The 19,242-nt window shown below is 26.4% G+C and overlaps 2 protein-coding genes across 2 annotated transcripts; both read left to right on the forward strand.

The window, feature by feature from the left end:
* The first annotated feature begins 1,164 nt into the window (after positions 1-1,164).
* Positions 1,165-2,518, forward strand: LOC115702777 (glycine-rich protein 2-like). The gene has a single exon (XM_030630214.2). The coding sequence runs from the start codon at positions 1,368-1,370 to the stop codon at positions 2,178-2,180; it is 813 nt and encodes a 270-aa protein (XP_030486074.2). The 5' UTR covers positions 1,165-1,367; the 3' UTR covers positions 2,181-2,518.
* Positions 2,519-10,938: 8,420 nt separating this feature from the next.
* LOC115702776 (thaumatin-like protein 1) lies at positions 10,939-13,196 on the forward strand. The gene is made up of 3 exons (XM_030630213.2): positions 10,939-11,067; positions 11,158-11,857; positions 12,757-13,196. The coding sequence occupies exons 1-3, from the start codon at positions 11,004-11,006 to the stop codon at positions 12,884-12,886; spliced, it is 894 nt and encodes a 297-aa protein (XP_030486073.2). The 5' UTR covers positions 10,939-11,003; the 3' UTR covers positions 12,887-13,196.
* Positions 13,197-19,242: the final 6,046 nt, after the last annotated feature.

Raw genomic sequence — 19,242 nt, forward strand, 5'->3', positions numbered from 1 at the left:
ATTTCTCTTTTAAATATAGTTTTCTTTAGATAATAAAATAAATGAGGTATTTCCTTTCCTCCTATTATACCAAACAATTTTGAGGTACACAACTCATATACAATTCATTCAAAAATAGTGTAAGAGTGGTTTTTAAAAATTATATTAAACTTTGTGCCGTTTGGTAACATTTTTGTTTTCTAATTTTTTAATCACAAAATGAAAGTAAAATTTTTGTTTTTAAAAATTTTGTTTTTGAAAAACAAAAATGCGTTTTGTAACCATTTTTATTTTTCAATTTTAAAAACAGATAACAAAAGTGTGTTCTGTAAAGTTCATTTTTATTTTCATTTTCTGATTTTACTTACGTCAGGTCTAGGTCTGGAGTCGGATTTGGGTTCAAGTCAGAGGTCGGGTTCAGCGCCAGGACCGTGGGGGGATTTGGGTCCGGGTCATGATTGAAGTCCAAGATATTGATTAAGAAAAAAAAAACTGTTTAAAAAAATATTGGAAGTGATTTTTTTTTTGTTTTTTAAATTTTGATTCTCAATTAAAAAATTGAAAAGTAAAAAAAGTTTTATAGAACATGTTTTTGAATAATATTTTCACTTTTTCAATTTTAAAAACAGAAAACTGATTAAAAAAGTATTACCAAACGACACCTTAATTTTTCTTTTTAAAATATTAGATTATACTTATCATTTTGTGAACCTTGCAATAGAACTCCCCATTAAATATTTGTTTCATTTCTTTTAGTTTACTAGCAAAAATAAAAGGAGTATTTCACCAATACACCAAATAACAACAAAATAATATAAAAATACGATAGTACAGAATTTTAAATATTTTTACAATTTTATTTATGAAAAATACGGTCTTTTGATGTATTTTTATATTGTACTCTTGTTGATTTATTGTTGATATTATTTTTTTATTACTTTTATGTAATTTTTTTATTTTTTTATAAAACACCATAAAAATTTATAAAAAAAAATCTTTGAACCTAAAAGTTTTAATTTATTACAAAGAAAATAGTATTTTATCTTATTATCCAAATAAAAATGTATAATATTTGGTTTAGTAGTGAATTACTTAAAAAGTGCTATAATTCAAATAAAAGTAATAATAAATGGTATAAATCATTTAAATGGGCCGTAAGGCCCATAAAAGAAAATGGCCTAGAGAACGAGATTGAAGAGTCTAGGGTTGTGTTAGGGTTTCGCTCGTATATAAAAAAAGCTTATTCAACACAAATTCTCTCTCCTATACATTCGTGTATACTGTATATATATATACACATATATATACACACAGACACCGCCATTAGCCACTTGGTCCACTGATACTATCTCTCTTATTCCTATAGGGATCATCATCGAGGTTCAGCTATGGCGGAGGAGAGGTCTACTGGTACGGTCCGTTGGTTCAACGATTCGAAGGGTTTCGGTTTCATCAAGCCCGATGACGGTGGCGAAGATCTGTTCGTTCATCAATCTTCGATCAAATCCGATGGTTTCCGAAGCTTATCTGAGAACGAAGCTGTTGAGTTTCAAGTTGTTCTCGCTGAAGATGGGAAAACTAAGGCCGTTGATGTGACCGGTCCTGATGGATCGTCTTTGCAGGGTAACAAGAAGGAGAGTTTCGGCGGTGGTGGTCGTAGAGGTGGCCGTGGAGGTGGTGGTCCAGGTTTTGGTGGTGGTTGGAGAGGTGGAGATCGTCGTAACGGTGGTGGTGGTGGAGGAGGTTGTTATAATTGCGGCGATACTGGTCATATGGCTAGGGATTGCGATCGCGGCAATAACGGTGGTGGAAGCGGTGGAGGCGGAGGCGGTTGTTATCAATGTGGTGAATTCGGTCACATGGCGAGAAGCTGTCCTAAAGCGAATGAAGGCGGTGGTGGTGGTGGAGGAGGAGGAAGCGGCGGAGCTTGTTACAATTGTGGCGATTTTGGCCATATTGCTAGGGATTGTAATAGCGCTAGCGGTGGCGGCCGTGGTGGTGGCGGAGGTGGAGGTTCTGGTGCTTGCTATAACTGTGGAGAAGTCGGTCATTTGGCTAGGGATTGCAGCAGTGCTAGCGGTGGCCGTGGAGGCGGTGGTGGGGGAAGGTTTGGTAGCGGTGATGCTGGCGGCGGCGGCGGCGGTTGTTACAGCTGTGGAAAACCTGGGCATTTCGCAAGGGAGTGCACTGAGGCAGCTTAATTTCTCACAATGAAGAAGAAAAGGAAACACAGAAGAAAGAAAGAAGAGAGTAATTAGTAAATATTCTCCTCCTTTCTATTTTCCAATTTTATCTTTTGGTTTTTATTTTGTTCATTCTAAGCTGTGGTGGGTTTATACATAGGAAGATGTTTTTTTCTTTCTTAATGGGGTTTTGATTTTTGAGTTGTTTCTAAGGATGATGATATATGATGATGATGGTGATGTTGATGATGATGCTTTGCTTTAGTTGTGGAGCAAAATTTTCCAGATTTTCATACACACAATATGTGTTTGGCTAAACAATTCTAATGTTAGCTTTCTTTCTCTGTGTTTAATCATCTTTAACTGTGAATAATTGTGTCTTTGCAACGTGATTACTGATTATTGTTCTTAGATAATGTGTAATGGGAATAGTAATTGGAATGGTATTACTGTCATGTAATAGTGAATAGGGGCATTACAATGTTTTCAAAATCAAACTAAATATTAGAATTGTAATAGTGATAGCATTACTATTATGCCAAAACAAACATGATCTTACTGTGAATAATTGTGTGTCTTTTGTTACTTAATTGCAATGTGATTACTGATTATTGTTCATAGGTAATGTGTAATGGATTGTAGTGGGAATAGTAATTGGAATGGTATTAAAATGATGTAATAGTGATTAGGGGCATTGCAATGTTTTCAAAATCAAACTAAATCAAACCAAACATGGTCTTACTGTTTTATTACTATTATCTCATTCTGATCTTTGTTACTTGGTTCAATTTTATTTGCACGTTGCTTCATTCTATTTGGTATTTGACAAAATTGGAATAGTATTACATTGTTTGGTTTGTTTTTGGAATAGTAATGGGAATGAGTGGTGTATTTTCAAATATATTCTTAGGTGGTATTTTTTGGTTCTAAGGAATGAAAACATAGGAATAGGAATAGATGTAATAGTGATTATATTGTAAAGCCATTTCATGTTTTCAAAATCAATCCAAACATTAGAATTCGAATAGTGATTCCATTACTATCATGCCAAACTAAACATGGTCTTACTGTTTTATTGTTCTTAATTTCACATTGCTTTATTCATTTTGATATTTGACAAAATCGAAGTATTGTATAATTTGATTGTGTCACATCTATAGATTGAGATTATTAGTGCATGTTTAGGCTATAATTGTTAACCAGTTTTATATGATTTGACTAGTTTTTGGTCTGTTGTGGGAGTAAGCCATTAAACAAAAGTATTATATGTCTAGATTTTCTTGTCTATATATAATATATGTCCATGACAAGATTAGTCTTAGATTTTTAGAGTATTAAATTAAGTTAGATTTTATTTTGAGAATGGTAATTAGTCATTGTCATACTTATATTTTATTTTGACAAAATGTTTTATTTGCAACTAAATTCATGTTGATGAAACTTTTTTCTTTGCCCAAAATGCATCTTTGTTCATCACTATTTTATAGTCGAGTGAGTTATATACTTGTATTTCGAAAGAGTTTTAAGTATTGAATTGAACCCAATAATATTTTTCTTTTGATGTCTCTATCTCCAATTCTTTGGGATTTTGCTTTATGACATTGTCAATGGAGAAATATTGAATGTGAAAATGAGACAAACAGTAACAGTGCTGGCCATCAAACATTCATTCAGTGTTCATTTTTATTAAACTTAAAAGTATATATTATATATTTTTTTAAAAACTACAAATGCCTATCAAAATAACTATACATTACAATACTCGTGCTCCTCCTTTTTATTTTCTATATTAAAATAAAATATAGAAAATATTTACAATGCATCCTTTAAAAGGAGTTTACCAATACATCTTTATTTGGTAACTGGTTACTATAATGGTACATGGTTATTCTTGATTTTTTTATATATATATATTTTATTACTGCTTTTTTTCTATCTCGTATAAAATAATTTTTTGGGAAAAAAAAATTGTAGAAAAAGTAAAATCATAAAATTTGTAATTTCCTAATAATTTAATTTTGTTGTAAAGCATGGTTTGGGTTTTGCAAGGGAACAGAGTATTTAGTGGGGATTGAGTTGGGTTATGGGTGTTGGGGACAGAGTGATTAGTGTGGTAATGGCCCATAATTCTGAGCTGTAAATAACAATAGGTGGTTAGACCCCTCCTTTCACCTAACTTTTCATTTTCAAGCTCAAATTTTAGTCATACGTGCCGTACACTGTAATTTGCGGCAAAACCCCCTTAACTATCAATTTACTTGCAAAAAACCATCCAACCTCATATTTTGGTGGGAAAACCCTCCAAAGTACTATTTTGTTTACATTTTAAGATGCCGTCTGTCCAGCTCATAATTTTGCCCACGTGGCAATGACAAGTCACTAAAAAATTATCCTATGTGGCCATATTTTACAAAATAAAAATAAAACTTTAAGAGTAATTTGCGGCAAAACTCCCCCAACTATCAATTTACTTGCAAAAAACCATCTAAAAAACTTTAAGGTTGGATGGTTTTTTGCAAGTAAATTGATAGTTGAGGGAGTTTTGCCGCAAATTACTCTTAAATTTTTTGTTTTTATTTTAATTTTTATTTTGTAAAATATGGCCACGTAGGATAATTTTTTATTGACCTGTCATTGCCACGTGGGCAAAATTAAGACTTAACGAGGCTGAATAGACGACACCTTAAAAATGTAAACGAAACAGTACTTTGGAGGGTTTTCCCACCAAAATATGAGGTTGGATGGTTTTTTGCAAGTAAATTGATAGTTGAGGGGGTTTTGCCGCAAATTACTCTATCTTTTTTATATTATCCTTTTTTATTTTTACCTTCTTTTTTAAAGTCTATTATTTTTACCTCTTTTTTTAAACATTATACCAATTTTATCCCTGTCACTTCAAAATACTCTTCATGTCACTCTCTTATGTAGGGTATTTTGGGTACAATACATATAAAAAGATGTATGTTTCAAATAAATATAAAATTAGAGGTAAATTTGATTAATTGATTAATAAAAGAGGCATTTTTCAACTTACCCCAAATTTTAAGGTGTCATGTATTTTATTTCAGTTAAATTCAAACATGAAATATATATATATATATATATACTAGGTGAATGTACGTGCCGAGCCACGTATTGCTAGTTTTATTTAAGATTTTGGTCTTTTTAAGATTTTGAATGTATTTTATTTTTAAAGATTACAAATTTTTTGTTTGAAAAAATAAATATTTATATTTGAAATATTATTTAATAATGTATTAAAAATAATATTAGTGTAATTATAAAATTGTAAATAAATTTATTATTGGAGTAGTAGATTATTCTATTTAGTTCTTTTTTTAACATAGCATTGTAATGTAAGTTTATATCTATAAATATTCTGTAAAGTGTTAATATTATATGAACATCTCTATTTATAAAGCTAAAAAGTGGGTCAATGACAAAAGTGGTATATCTGCAATCACACAAAGATAGAAGTGGTATTTCTGCTTCCTATGCTTATCCAGAGAAAACATTAGATAACTTGAGGTTAACTTTAATATATAAAGATTTTTCTTTTTTAAAAAATAAATAAAAAAAATTACTAATATTCTCCCAGATAAATTTGTTAGAGAGATATGTGGTTAAGATATATTTTTTTTTTAATTTAAAAAGATAGATTATTAATATTTAAAAGATTGTTTAATTTTTTGGGTTTAATTATTGGGTTTATTTGTTAACGGGAGATAAAACCTAATCGTTAAATTTAACAGAATATTCTTTTATTTTAAAGTATATTCTGTTAAACCAAGAAATGCCGTTAGATAGGCACTTTTAATATATAAAGATATATATTTAGGCCCTGTCGTGGGCATACGCGGACTAGGCCTGTGCTTAGGGCCCACCTAGCCCAGGAGCCCAAATTAGTTTTTTCTCTTTTTAAAAATATATATGTTTTTTATTGACTTTGAAAAATACTACATATTTTTTTTAACATAAGGGCTTAAAAATAAATTTTTTTTTTGTGGCCCACTTTGTTTCAGGGCCGGCCCTGTGTATATACACGTGGAATATTTACACGGGCATACCTAATATAATTATTTAAAAATTACAAAAAATTGACTCTCAAACTATTTTTTGCCAATTAAAAAATTTAATGGTGTACATCTATTTTGAACTTGGCCCGAATCTAGCCTTGGTAGGATCTGGTACCAGACCCGAACTCGAACTCCAATTCTAAACGTGTTTCTGATACATTTCAAATCCAGACTTGAATATGAAAAAATATACATAAAAAATTGTTAGGTAAAAAGATAAAATTTATTTTTGAAAATAAAAAACAAAATTTTGATGTTTTTTATTCAAAAAAAAAAAAGTTGAAATTGGCCAAACACCCCTAGTGAATTTTAAAAGCAATTTTTTATTTTTAAAAGTAAACAATTTTGAAGTTATAAAGTTAAATACCATGTTAGTTTTTATTAAGATCATTGTTATTGGGCATTTTTAGATACTTTGTATACTAACAAGTGTGACACTATATAATATAGTAATTTTTTAAGATTTTATTAAATTAAAATATGAAAGATTCGATATTAAAATATATCTTATTATAACATTATGTCACAATTTATAATACTTATCAGCTTAAGGTGTTCCTTAGCATTTTTCTTCCCCTTAATCAAGTTGAACAACATGCCTATTCCCTTATTGAGGCATATGGATTATTTGTATGGAAGAGTGTTATGATATCATTGTTGTTTACATCAAATTAGCATGCATGCATACAAGTTGTGCAACTAAATTAGAAATATGTATATACTTAAATTTTATAATTAAGCTAATATATAATGGTCACAATCTATGTTTGGTTGTCTTATTTTAACTGTGTTTTAGAAGCTCAAGTCTAATCAAATAAATAATATTGACCTATAGTCACTTTTTGACCAATCAACTAGGCATGATTAATTATAATGAAGGCCATTTATTCTAAAATTAGATTTTGAGTTTGAGGTTTATTAAACTCTTCACTATCTTCATAAGCCATGTTTGTCAATTTTCTTCATTTTCGCCACATAAATATATATATTAATATTGTTTTTTCTTGTTCATTTATATGATATGAATGCAAAATTCTTCATTATATTATATGTTTTCTATTTTTGTAACCAAAATGGTTTGATCTTGTCTAACATATATAGTACTTATCATTATTTATTATTATTTATTTAATTTTCCTATTTGTGAGGAAGAATTAGAAAGTTGTTGTATATATAATATATATAATATTGAAATAAATATATCATAGCTTAGCTAGCTAGGCAAATTATAGGCTCTTGCTTGATCTTAAAAGACAAGTGTCTCTCATGTCCTACTCAAATGTCCATGGTGGATGAATTGATGATGATTTTTGAACACCCATGATTATTACAATTTTATTATTTTGTGATCTAAGTTTGAGTTTTTATATCTATTTATTTTGTTTATTAATAAAAAAAGAAGTAAAGATGGTTATAGTTACAAGAGAGAGTTTGGATCTATAATCTTAAAATTTGAACTCTACTTTTTTTTTTTTAAGAAATAATTTTAAATTCTCCATAGTGAATTTTTTCTTATCCTCGTTCTCATTTCTATCTTCGTCCATACAATTAGAGTAGATTGAAATAGAACTCTGGATAATATTTGCCTCCCCAAAAAAGATGTATATTAATTAATAATAATGTATATATATGTAAAATTAATAAATATTATCAAGAATTAGCTTTAATTTGATAGTTAAGCTACTTCTATATGTTCAAATTACCAAGGTTCAAATTCTAACTAAAGCACTTTGAGTAATTATTTTTTTTTAGAAATAAGAATTTATTCAATTTGGTTAATTAAAATTTTTATTTATATTTATAGCAAAATAACACAAATATAATTTAAAATTAATTAAATGTATATTATATATACTTCAAGTGGCATGAGAAGAGTTTTTCAAGGTGTTTATCATTTTTCAGACGTGTCGCTTTGCGATCAGTTAGGGATACTCCATAAAAATTATTATATTAAACTATATGAGACACGATACTTAATTGCACTAATAGCGATATTGATACGTGAGAAAGTGCTAATCACTAATAATGTCCTTTAACATTGTTAAGTCTATAATAACCTTAAAAGCAAGTAAAAAAGAATAGTAGCAATAATAATAAGGACAAAAACCTATAATATTTAATAATAAACACTAAGATCAAGGAATCATTGAAACTATATATGAGCTAGAAATGTGATACTACTTTGTCTACTAATTTCAATTTCGGAATCTCAAATCTCAATGTTAATGTTTAATGATTGTTTAATAACCAAACTAAGTAGTACATTTATTATATATCTTCCCTCTTTCCAAAACCTCTTTATTTATTTATTTTATTTTTTGCTTAATCTCTTTTAATTTACTTACGTTGAAAATATTAGTTTATTATTGAAACAAGATCCACAAATTTTAGAAGTAATTTAAAAACTAACATGTGAAATATTTTAGTTTCTGTGGAAGTTGATTCTCTAAATTAACTATTTATCCAACTCACCTAAACCAATTAACTTAACTAACTTTCTGTTATATTAGTTAGTTTGTTGGTGCTATTTCCTAGTATGAGTCGGGCCTATAAATATGTTTATTCTTTTCACTTTAGAGTAGAAGAAGAGAGAGGATTGGAGAGAGTTGCTTAGGATTCTAAGCTGAGAGTTCTGTTCTTGAAGAGGGTCAAGAACAAGGGAGTGTACTCAGGTTGTGAGAGAGAAAACTGTGTGCGACTGTTTTCTCTGGTGTGTTTCGAGTACCATAGGGCTGAGATTGCTCTGAATCTTGTAATTGTATTGATACTCTCTTATTCCACATATTAATGAAGAATTGGTGATATTTCTCAGCTGGAGTATAGTCAGGGATCATGTTGATCTCTATCCGGAACTAGGATAAATTCTTGTGTTGTTCTTTGTTTAATTTCTAGTTTTGATTCATTGTGTTGTTAATTAGTTTGTGTTCATTATTGCTGTCAAAGTTGTGAGTTTATTGCAGGTTTTAGGATTGAATCCTTGATGTTATTGTGGCTGAAATTACAACATTTTCATACTAATTTTTGAATCTTACAAATGTGTTAAAAAGAGTGTTAATTGCGATCTCTATAGTTAATTTTTACGTTTGAAATTATATGCCCAAATATTTTTTTAATAGAGATATTCATTATAGTTATAATATTATCTTTGTAAATTTTTGAAATTTTTTAAATAGTTTACAGTACTAAAAAAATTATTAATATTCTAGTTTACCACGAATATTCAATAAATATTAAATTTATTTTCGACATTGCAAATTATTTATAATTTTTTAAAAATTTACAAAAATTATGTTGTAATAATAACAAATAGCGTCATAAAAAAATCCAACATGTATTTTTATACACAAAAATTAACTAAAAAATTGTAATAAAATATTAATAATATTATCAAAGTAATTAATTATTACAAATAAATAAACCCAAATATTAACTTGTAATAAAAAAAATTTCTTTTAGAAAAATACATATACTTCAATTATTTATAAAAAAAAAATAATGAACAAATTAATACTATATCCTTTCAAAAAAAAAAAAAAATTGATTTCCTTTAGGCCAAACAAAATAAATATGATCATTATTACTAGTACTACTAAATGCAAATAACAAACCACATTCCCATATTAGATGTAAATAAATGCATCATATAATAAATGTAATCACGTGGGTGATGTTAATTAGTTTCTATATTTTGTTTTTATTATTTTAATTATCATATTAATTTTACTACTACTACGTGGCTACATGTAAGATTTTATAACTTAGAGTGGGCTAGTTAGTAGTAATGCCATAGTGTGATCCTAATTTTTAGGTGATAATGGCTTCTATCTCTATTTTCATGCATACACATATCATATCATCATTTACCTTTCTCTACACGAAATACCAACTCTTTTAATTTAATTTAATTAATTATACATTAATTATTCAATAATAATAATAATAATAATAATAATAATAATAATAAGCGAAATTATCCCACTTATTATACAGAAAAAATTATTTTCAAATATAAAAATAAAAAAACCTCTAATAATAATAATCTCTCAAATATTATTTTAAATCTTACATTTTATAAAAATTATTCATCAAATTCTCTGTTTTATTAAAATAAATCTCATAATATATTTTTTAAAAATGGTAAGTAATAGTATATTGTTTGTATTGTATCACATTATGATATATAACTTAATATAATAAAATTTAAAAAAATATTACAAACTAATTATAAGACGTTTAGATAGTATTAATTAAATATATTAATACATTATAACAATATTCTTTTTTCTTAATATAACCAATCAATTCATAGATAATTTCTAGCGCAAAAAAAGAGAAAAAATATTGTAAACTTAATCATAATATCTCCACTTCAAAGTATTTGTTAATGTAAAATTTCAAACTCAATGTATTAGTATTACTATATTCTTACAAAAAATACATATCAAAATTTTCATTTAAAAAAATACAAAGTACAATTTTACTAAACATATTATCAAAAACATTATTTATTCATAATAATAATAATAATTAATTAGTAATAATAATAAATAGTTAGTGTAAGCCATAGTAGTGAGAATAACCGACCTTAAGTCGACATAGTAGCCGACCTTTATAACAAATACTTCTCCATGTGAAAAAGTGGGCCCCACACCACGATCAACTTCTCTCCCACTCTATAAATACCCTCCAAATTTCACTCTACCATATTATTATTTTCTCTAAATTTCAATCAAAAAATCAAAAACTACATTCATTATTATTAATAATGGCTTCTCTTCATCAATTTCTCCTCTTCTCTCTAATCATTCCCTTCTTCCATTTCCTTCAAGGTACTGATATTAGAGCAATTCGAGTCACGTAGCACTATTTTAAATATTTATATAATTTGATTTGATGACCCTTTTGTTTGTTTTAAACAGGTGTTAATTCAGCTACATTCACAATAACAAACGAATGCAGTTACACAATTTGGCCGGGAATTTTATCCGGTGCCGGAACTTCACCACTTTCCACCACCGGATTTTCTCTCCAACCGGGAGAATCAAACTCTCTCCAAGTACCAATTTCTTGGTCAGGTCGATTATGGGGTCGAACCCTTTGCTCCACAGACCCAACAACATCCAAATTTTCCTGCGTCACAGGCGATTGTGGCTCCTCCACCGTCGAATGCAGCGGTGCCGGAGCTATTCCTCCGGCGACTCTAGCTGAATTCACACTCAACGGAGCCGGAGGATTGGATTTCTACGATGTTAGCCTTGTTGACGGTTATAACCTCCCCATGAAGGTTGCTCCGGTGGTCGGTGAAGGTACCGGCGGGAACTGTACTACGACGGGTTGTTTGGTGGATTTGAATCCAGGGTGTCCGGCGGAATTGAAGGTTTCGTCGGCGAGTGTAGAGAGCGTGGCGTGTAAAAGCGCGTGTGAGGCTTTTGGGGACCCACAGTTTTGTTGTAGTGGGGCCTACGCTACTCCTGACACGTGTAAACCTAGCTCTTATTCTCTATTCTTTAAAAATGCGTGTCCAAAAGCTTATAGCTACGCTTATGACGATGGAACCAGTACCTTCACATGTGCCAACGCCAATTACGTAATTACCTTTTGCCCTTCGCCAACTACAAGGTAAACTTTAACTCAATAGGGGTATTTTCGTAAATTCATATCTTTGCTATAGGGAATTATAGTGGGGAGTTCTATTAGCTTAGAATAATTTTTAATTTTTATGTTATTATGTAAAATTTAATACTTATTTTAATTTATTTTTTATAAATTTTTTAAAATATGTATAATTTTTTTCAGTAAAATTTTAGTATTTTTTTTTATTTTAATTTTTTTATTATAATATTTAAAATGTAATTTATTTTTATTTGATTGGTATATATTTTTTAATACAGTTAAAAATATTTTTTTAAAAAAATAAAAATTATTCAAATAGAATGTATTTATAAATTTTTAAAATATAAATAATTGACATAATTTTATCTAACAAATTTATACATATGTTAAATTAGTTTACATTTATTTTCAAAATTCTTTATTAATTTTTTTTTATGTCTTCTTTTCCATTTTTTTATATAGTTTTTCAAATGTATCTTCTATTTTTTATATTTACACAATATATTTTTTTTTTTTTCCGATTTTGATAATTTTTTAAAATAATGCTTCTGCACAAATTCTCAATGTTATATTTTTAGTTTCCAGAAATTATTACAAAGTAATATTTTGATGTGAAAGAATGATACAAGTGAATACATAACACTCAAAATTATTTATTTTCATTAAAAAAAAAAACAAAAAGAAAGAAAGATTAACTTGTTAGAATTTTTTTGTTTGTTTGATAAAATGATGCTTTTTTTTTTCTCAATTAATTTAAATAATACTAAAATATGAATTCATATTTATGCATTGACCTATGAGATGATGTGGTTGTCACGTTTGTTTGTTTTTTCTTTTAATTTATTTTTTAAAATTTGAAAAAATAAATTTATTTACGTAAAATATATAAATGGCGGTGGGTGCAGTGTAAAGTCTTCTAACGGGAAGTATCCCGAGGCAGCCGAAGTATCGGCCAGTTCTCGCAAAACGACACCGTATCTCATTGGATTTGGCGTTTTAGGGGCAAGTTGGGGATTTCGGCAACTATTCATTTAACCGGCGGATTCATTGAGTGGGCCCGGCCCAATGTTGTGATCTGAAACTGGATCAAGATATGGACAATGAATTGGGGCCCACTTTTATTTTTACTATTGGTTACAACTTGTTACTACAACGGCCCAATTGTCAGTGATTATTCATTCTGGCTATTTTGTCTTATCTTTCAAGTTGTATGAGTGGAAATTAAATAGTAGAAAATAGGAAAAGTTAATTTTTTTATTTTTTTAAATTAGAAATTACTGTAAAAAAAACAAGAGTACTCTGTATTTCGAATCTGAATATTAATATAGTTTAGTTGGATCTTGAATTCTTGCATTTTTTTTTTTGATATTGATTTTGACATAATGGTATACTATTGTTATGTTAATTATAAAGTTTAATGGTAAATATATTTATTTATGTATATAGAAAGGTAATAGATGTGATTTATTTTGATTATGGAGACAAATGCATACTAACACGAGAAAAAGCTACTATGGTTGGCAATGAGGGTGTCATTCTTAGCTGGCATTATGGTGTTTTTATTTTTGATAATAATATGTATGGGATGCTTATAGAATTATTTTTTATTTTCGGTATTTAGAAAAGAATTTAGTTTAATTTTTTTATAGCCATAAAATAAAAAAAAATTACATGTGCAATTAACAGTTTGGATTCTATTTTTGTGTTGATTTTTTTTTTTTTTTTAATTTTTTAAAAATTTATCTTAAGTAACACGATTATAAATTTTTTTCCAAAAACATATAAAGGTGAATCGTAAATTCACAAAATTTTAAACAATAATATATGTGATAATTCTTCTTTATGTTATATGAATATGATAATTCTTTTTAAAAATTAATATAAACAGTTTCTAGTTAAAAATAAATCTCAATAAAAATAGATAAATAAATAAATAAAACCATAAAAATAACACAAAATTAAAAAATAAATAATTTCATATTACTTTTAAGTAGCATCATTAAATGGCAAGTAGAAGAGTTACACTCAAATATTATGTGTGTGTATATATAAAGAAAAGGAATTTTATGTATGTATATTTATGGGATTAATTAATTGTTGTTTCTCATATAGATTCAATTATACATAATTATTAAGAGTAATTAACAGCTGATAAATATATTGGTTGTGTGTGGCTATAATTTGATGAGATGTCATTATATAATTTTATATTAATTATGGTTAGATCCATAGATCTTCTAATTAATTATTGAGTCCTCTTATTATAAAATGATATTAATATCATGAAATTTTAATAGCAACTGCAAGTTTCGTGCTTCTACTTTGTTTAATTAATTAATTATATATTATATATGTTGTTGTTAGAAAATTAAATAGTTGGGTCAAAATTAATGTCATTAGTATATTAATTAATCTCCAAGTTTTTCTTCATTATATACATCGATTATCAATTTACTCATTTTAGAATTTATTTCTTATTGGATTATATACTTACAATAAACATAATAATGTAAATTCATTATAAAATAAAAAATATTTATTTAATTGATTTAATTATTATTTATATATGGTGCGTTTAGTTATATTTTTTTAAATTAAATTTTAATTTTTTTTAATAAAAAATAAAAATATTTTCCAAAATCATGCTCTGTTTTAGGGGTGTTCACAAAGTATCCGATCCAATCCAATCCGCACGATCCAATCCAATCCAATCCGCAAAATGCGGATATCCGCACTTGTGAGGATTGGATTGGATTGAAAAATCTAAAATCCGCACTTGTGCGGATTGGATGTTGTTTGACCTCAAAAAGTAACCGATCCAATCCAATCCGCACTTAATTATATATATTTTTTAAAAATTATAATATGTAATATATATTAATTAAAAAAAGACACAAACTTCTAATTTCTTAATCTTTTTTAGTAATATATTGAGTTGGTGCATTTTATTTATTTTGTAATAAAAAACACAAGAAAAATAATTCTTATCCACATAGACACATACACATAAAGTTTAAATATATATATACTAGCTTATTTATTTTAGTAATTAGATACATATATATTTTAGTGTAAATCTAAAAATAAGTATATATATATTGATATATATGTTTATTGGTTTAATTTGTATATAAATAGAGATGAAAATAGATTAGTATTGGAGATTAAGAAACAATAATCTTTTTTTTAATTTTTTTTTCTATGAAATATTAAATAATTTATTATTAAAAAAAGTAACCGATCCAAAATAACCGATCCAATCCGCACTATTGCGGATTGGATTGGATTTAAACTCTTATGCGGATTGGATTGGATCCAAAATATGAAATCCGCACTTAGTGCGGATTGGATGTTGTTTGACCAAAAAAGTGCGGATTGGATCGGATGAACACCCCTACTCTGTTTTCACTTTTCAATTTTTTTAATTAAAAATCAAAAATTTCAAACAAAAAATGTCACTTTCAAAAAAAAAAAATCTTAATTAATATTTTGGACTTCCACCCTAATCTAGATCTTGAGACTCCAACCCGGATCCAAATCCTGACCCCAACCTGGATCTTGCGACCCAAACTAGACCTCGGACCTGAACTTCGACCTCGATCCTGACGCAAACTCAAATTTGACCCTAGTTTCGATCCCAAACCCAAATGCTGGCCTCAGACCCAACAACAGATCTGACCCCATGACCTAGATTGAAACTTAAACTTGACTTAAATAAAATCAACAAATTAAAATAAAAATAAAAATTTACAAAAAATACTTTTGTTTTCTGTTTTAAAATTTAAAAATCAAAAGAAAATACATTTTTATTTTTTAAAATAAATTTAATTTAAATGCAAAATTATTACTTTTATTTTTGTGATGAATAAATTTAAAAACCAAAAATGCCAATAATTAAATTTTGACATTTTTAGTGTCATCGTAATATAGGGACGGAACTATTAAGAGATTATGGCCCCCCTAAATATTTTTATTTTCAATTTTTTTAGTTACAAAATTGTATTTTTTTAAAATTTAATTAAAAATTTATTTAATGACCCCCATTGAATTATTATTTTTTGCACTTTGGCCCCCTCACATATGATGGGATTTTGCATGAAGCACGCATGCAAGAAAAATCCTAGTGGATTGAAATCATACGTATTTATACATACATAATATATTAAATATTTAATAAATAACTATGCAAAGACAAATTATTAGTAGCAATCAATTTACCAATTATATTAAAAATATCATTATTAATGTTATTCGTTATATAAATATATATATCACAACTCCACCGCCCTCACTATAATATATAATAATGGCCTTTATTTTGTTAGTATACGTAGGTTTTGTAATAATAATGATCATAAAATACATAAATAAATCACTCATGAAAAATTGTATTATCTATGGATATTTTTAGTATTTTCTGTGTATAAATAAATTGTAACTATTTATAATAGTTACAAGAGAAATTAATTTTTCATAAATTTTTAAAAAATTACTATTACTTTAATTAATATGTCAAAATTATGATTCAAATAATTATTAGACATATGTTTGTTTATTAATTCTATTAATTTAGATATTTTAAATTATTTAAGAGTTTATTTGTGAGACTAATTAATTACACTATATATTATCATGTAAAATAATTAATAAAATTATTGTAAATTATTCATGAATAGAAAATAAAATAAAATAAAATAATGATAATAAATAACCAATTCTACTATATAAAATATATATTTAAAATAACATTGCTTTAAAAAAAAAAATTAAGATAACATATGTCATGACAACGATAGTAAGTTAAATGTCTTCCAGTAATTATAATAATTAAAAAAAATCCACATGTTATTAATTTTGACACTAAAATTCATTTCATATGTGATTAATTATCATTAATTTGACACCTTATCATCATCTAATTATAATTATAATTAATTATCCTATGGGATTGGGAAGAGAAAAGTATAAAGCATATATGGGATTATTATTTAACTCAAAGTAACTATATACAGCAATAGTATTTATTTATGTATATTATTATATATAATTATCCTCTATATATTATAAAGATCAACTAGCTAATTATGGAACACAAGTTGAAAAGAACAAATATTAAAAATAATAATAAAAAAAAATTGCTTTATTAATTTCAACTTTCTGATGCTGCACACACATATATATAAAAATATATTATGGATAAAAAGGTTGTGGATTAAGCTAGCATATTAACAATATTAATACTATAATTAATTTATTATATACTTAGGGAAACTATTATTACAAGTGGTTGCTAATTATTCACTTTGTTGGTAATATTTTAATTTTATATAATCTCTTCCTTTTTCATATTCATTCAAAATGTTTTGTTTTTTCTACTAAAAAGGGAATTAATAATCTTTAATAATTTATTCTTGTCTAGCTAATTATAGCTTTTTTTTTTCTTTGTTAAATAAAAAATTGAAAGAATACTTTTTAAAAAATATATACATATAATTATAAATTACTTCATTATAATTCCCTAAGCATCTTTATAGCTAGATCATTATCTAAAGAGCTTGAGTAAGAACCCACTTATTAATTATATATTTGCTCTTACTTTTTAATTTCGTAAGAGAATTATTACATGATATGAAAACAACATTTAGTCTAAACCCTTTTCCCACTTCATGAGATTAATTTTTATAATTCTATTAATTATCATATTAGTCATGGTGTTTTAACTTTTAACTTAACATAATATTTCTATATTTTAGTTAATTATTGTACTTATATTATTAATTTGAATTTTGGCTTTGGCTTGGATCAAGATCTCTTTGTGTCGTAAATTGGTAAAAAAAAAATGACGTTTTAATTGAAAAGCAACGATGAAGTACTTAAGTTGAACTATGCATGGAATTGAGTAAAAAAAAAAAAAATTTTTTAATACTATTATTTTAATTTGATAATTATACACCAAAAAGTAATTTTACATCAATTAAGCTCCCAAAAAATTAAATATATTTACTATATATTAATTTATTCCAATGAATTGGTGTACATTAGAATTTTATTTGTAATTATTTAATATTAAGGGTTTATGATGTAGTAAAATAGAGAGATTCAAATAATCCATTCATTATTTACTAAGACTTCAAATTGATGTAATTTTATTAGAAAATGGTGCTAATACAATTGGTTGGGGGTTACTATATATCAATATGCATATATTTGATGTTTTTATAAATTAAGCACTCTATTAAAAATATGTATTGATTCACTTTTTATCTGTTTCGGCATTTAAATTAATAGTTTAGTCTAATATATTTTATATTCGTATATGTTATAATTATTTAAGAAATTCTTCATAATTTTAAAAAACTGAGAATAATTTGCAATATAAAAAAGCAGTGTTTAAACAGTTTATTTCACCCGCGTATAAAAAAAATAATTATAAACTGTTTGAATTATATTTTGAGAGTGTTAAAATTTTTCAAATTTCTCAACAGACTATAACCTACATCTATAAAAAAATATATATATTAAAAAATTCTTTCAAATACCGAAACTAATAATATTGTATCGGTACACTCCTTTTTTTTCTATATATTTATATATAATTAATTAAAACTAATAAATAGGAAAAAAAAAAGTTAATGGTAGTGATGAGAGAATAACGGATCTTAGACCTTAATTATAGAACATCTTCCATGTGATTTGGTATAATATGAAGTTAGAAGATTCTTCATTGTCACCAAAGATAGTGCTTTGCTTAATTTGTTTTATTTATTTATTTTTATAGTAATAATATTCTTTTCATTTAGCACCAAACAATTAATCAAAGTTAATATAAAATTTTGTTTCATTCAAAAGCAAGAATTCACCTAGGTTAGACCTACCCTACATGATCCATATTCCATAAATTTATTGTTAATTTTATGATTTTTTTTTGTAGCTATATATTATATATAATATATTCTTCTTGATTCCCTATTTTTTTCCCATAAAAATCATTATAACGTGTACTCTTAAATTAAAGAAAAGGAGTTCAAAATATACTAATAACTTACAAAAAACGTTCCTTGTAGACATCTATTTTAATTAATATGCACTCAAATATGTAGGCATTTTTTGTTAAAAAAAAATAATAATATGTAAGCATTTTATTTATATATATAATTCAATTCAAGTATTTTATTATTTTTATAATTTGTATTTACATACAATTTTTGTATTTTTGTTTTATTTTTTTTCAAAAAAACGGCTTCAATAAAATCTCAAGAGAAAACCCACTAAAAAAACTTGGAATTATTTTATTTTAGGTCAATATATATTTTGTAGTAAAAATAATAAAAATATATTTATATACATAATAAGTTATCTTTACCATGGTGGAGACTTTGTATTGTGTTGTA

Source organism: Cannabis sativa, chromosome X (assembly GCF_029168945.1).
Source record: "Cannabis sativa cultivar Pink pepper isolate KNU-18-1 chromosome X, ASM2916894v1, whole genome shotgun sequence".
Lineage (NCBI taxonomy): Eukaryota > Viridiplantae > Streptophyta > Magnoliopsida > Rosales > Cannabaceae > Cannabis > Cannabis sativa.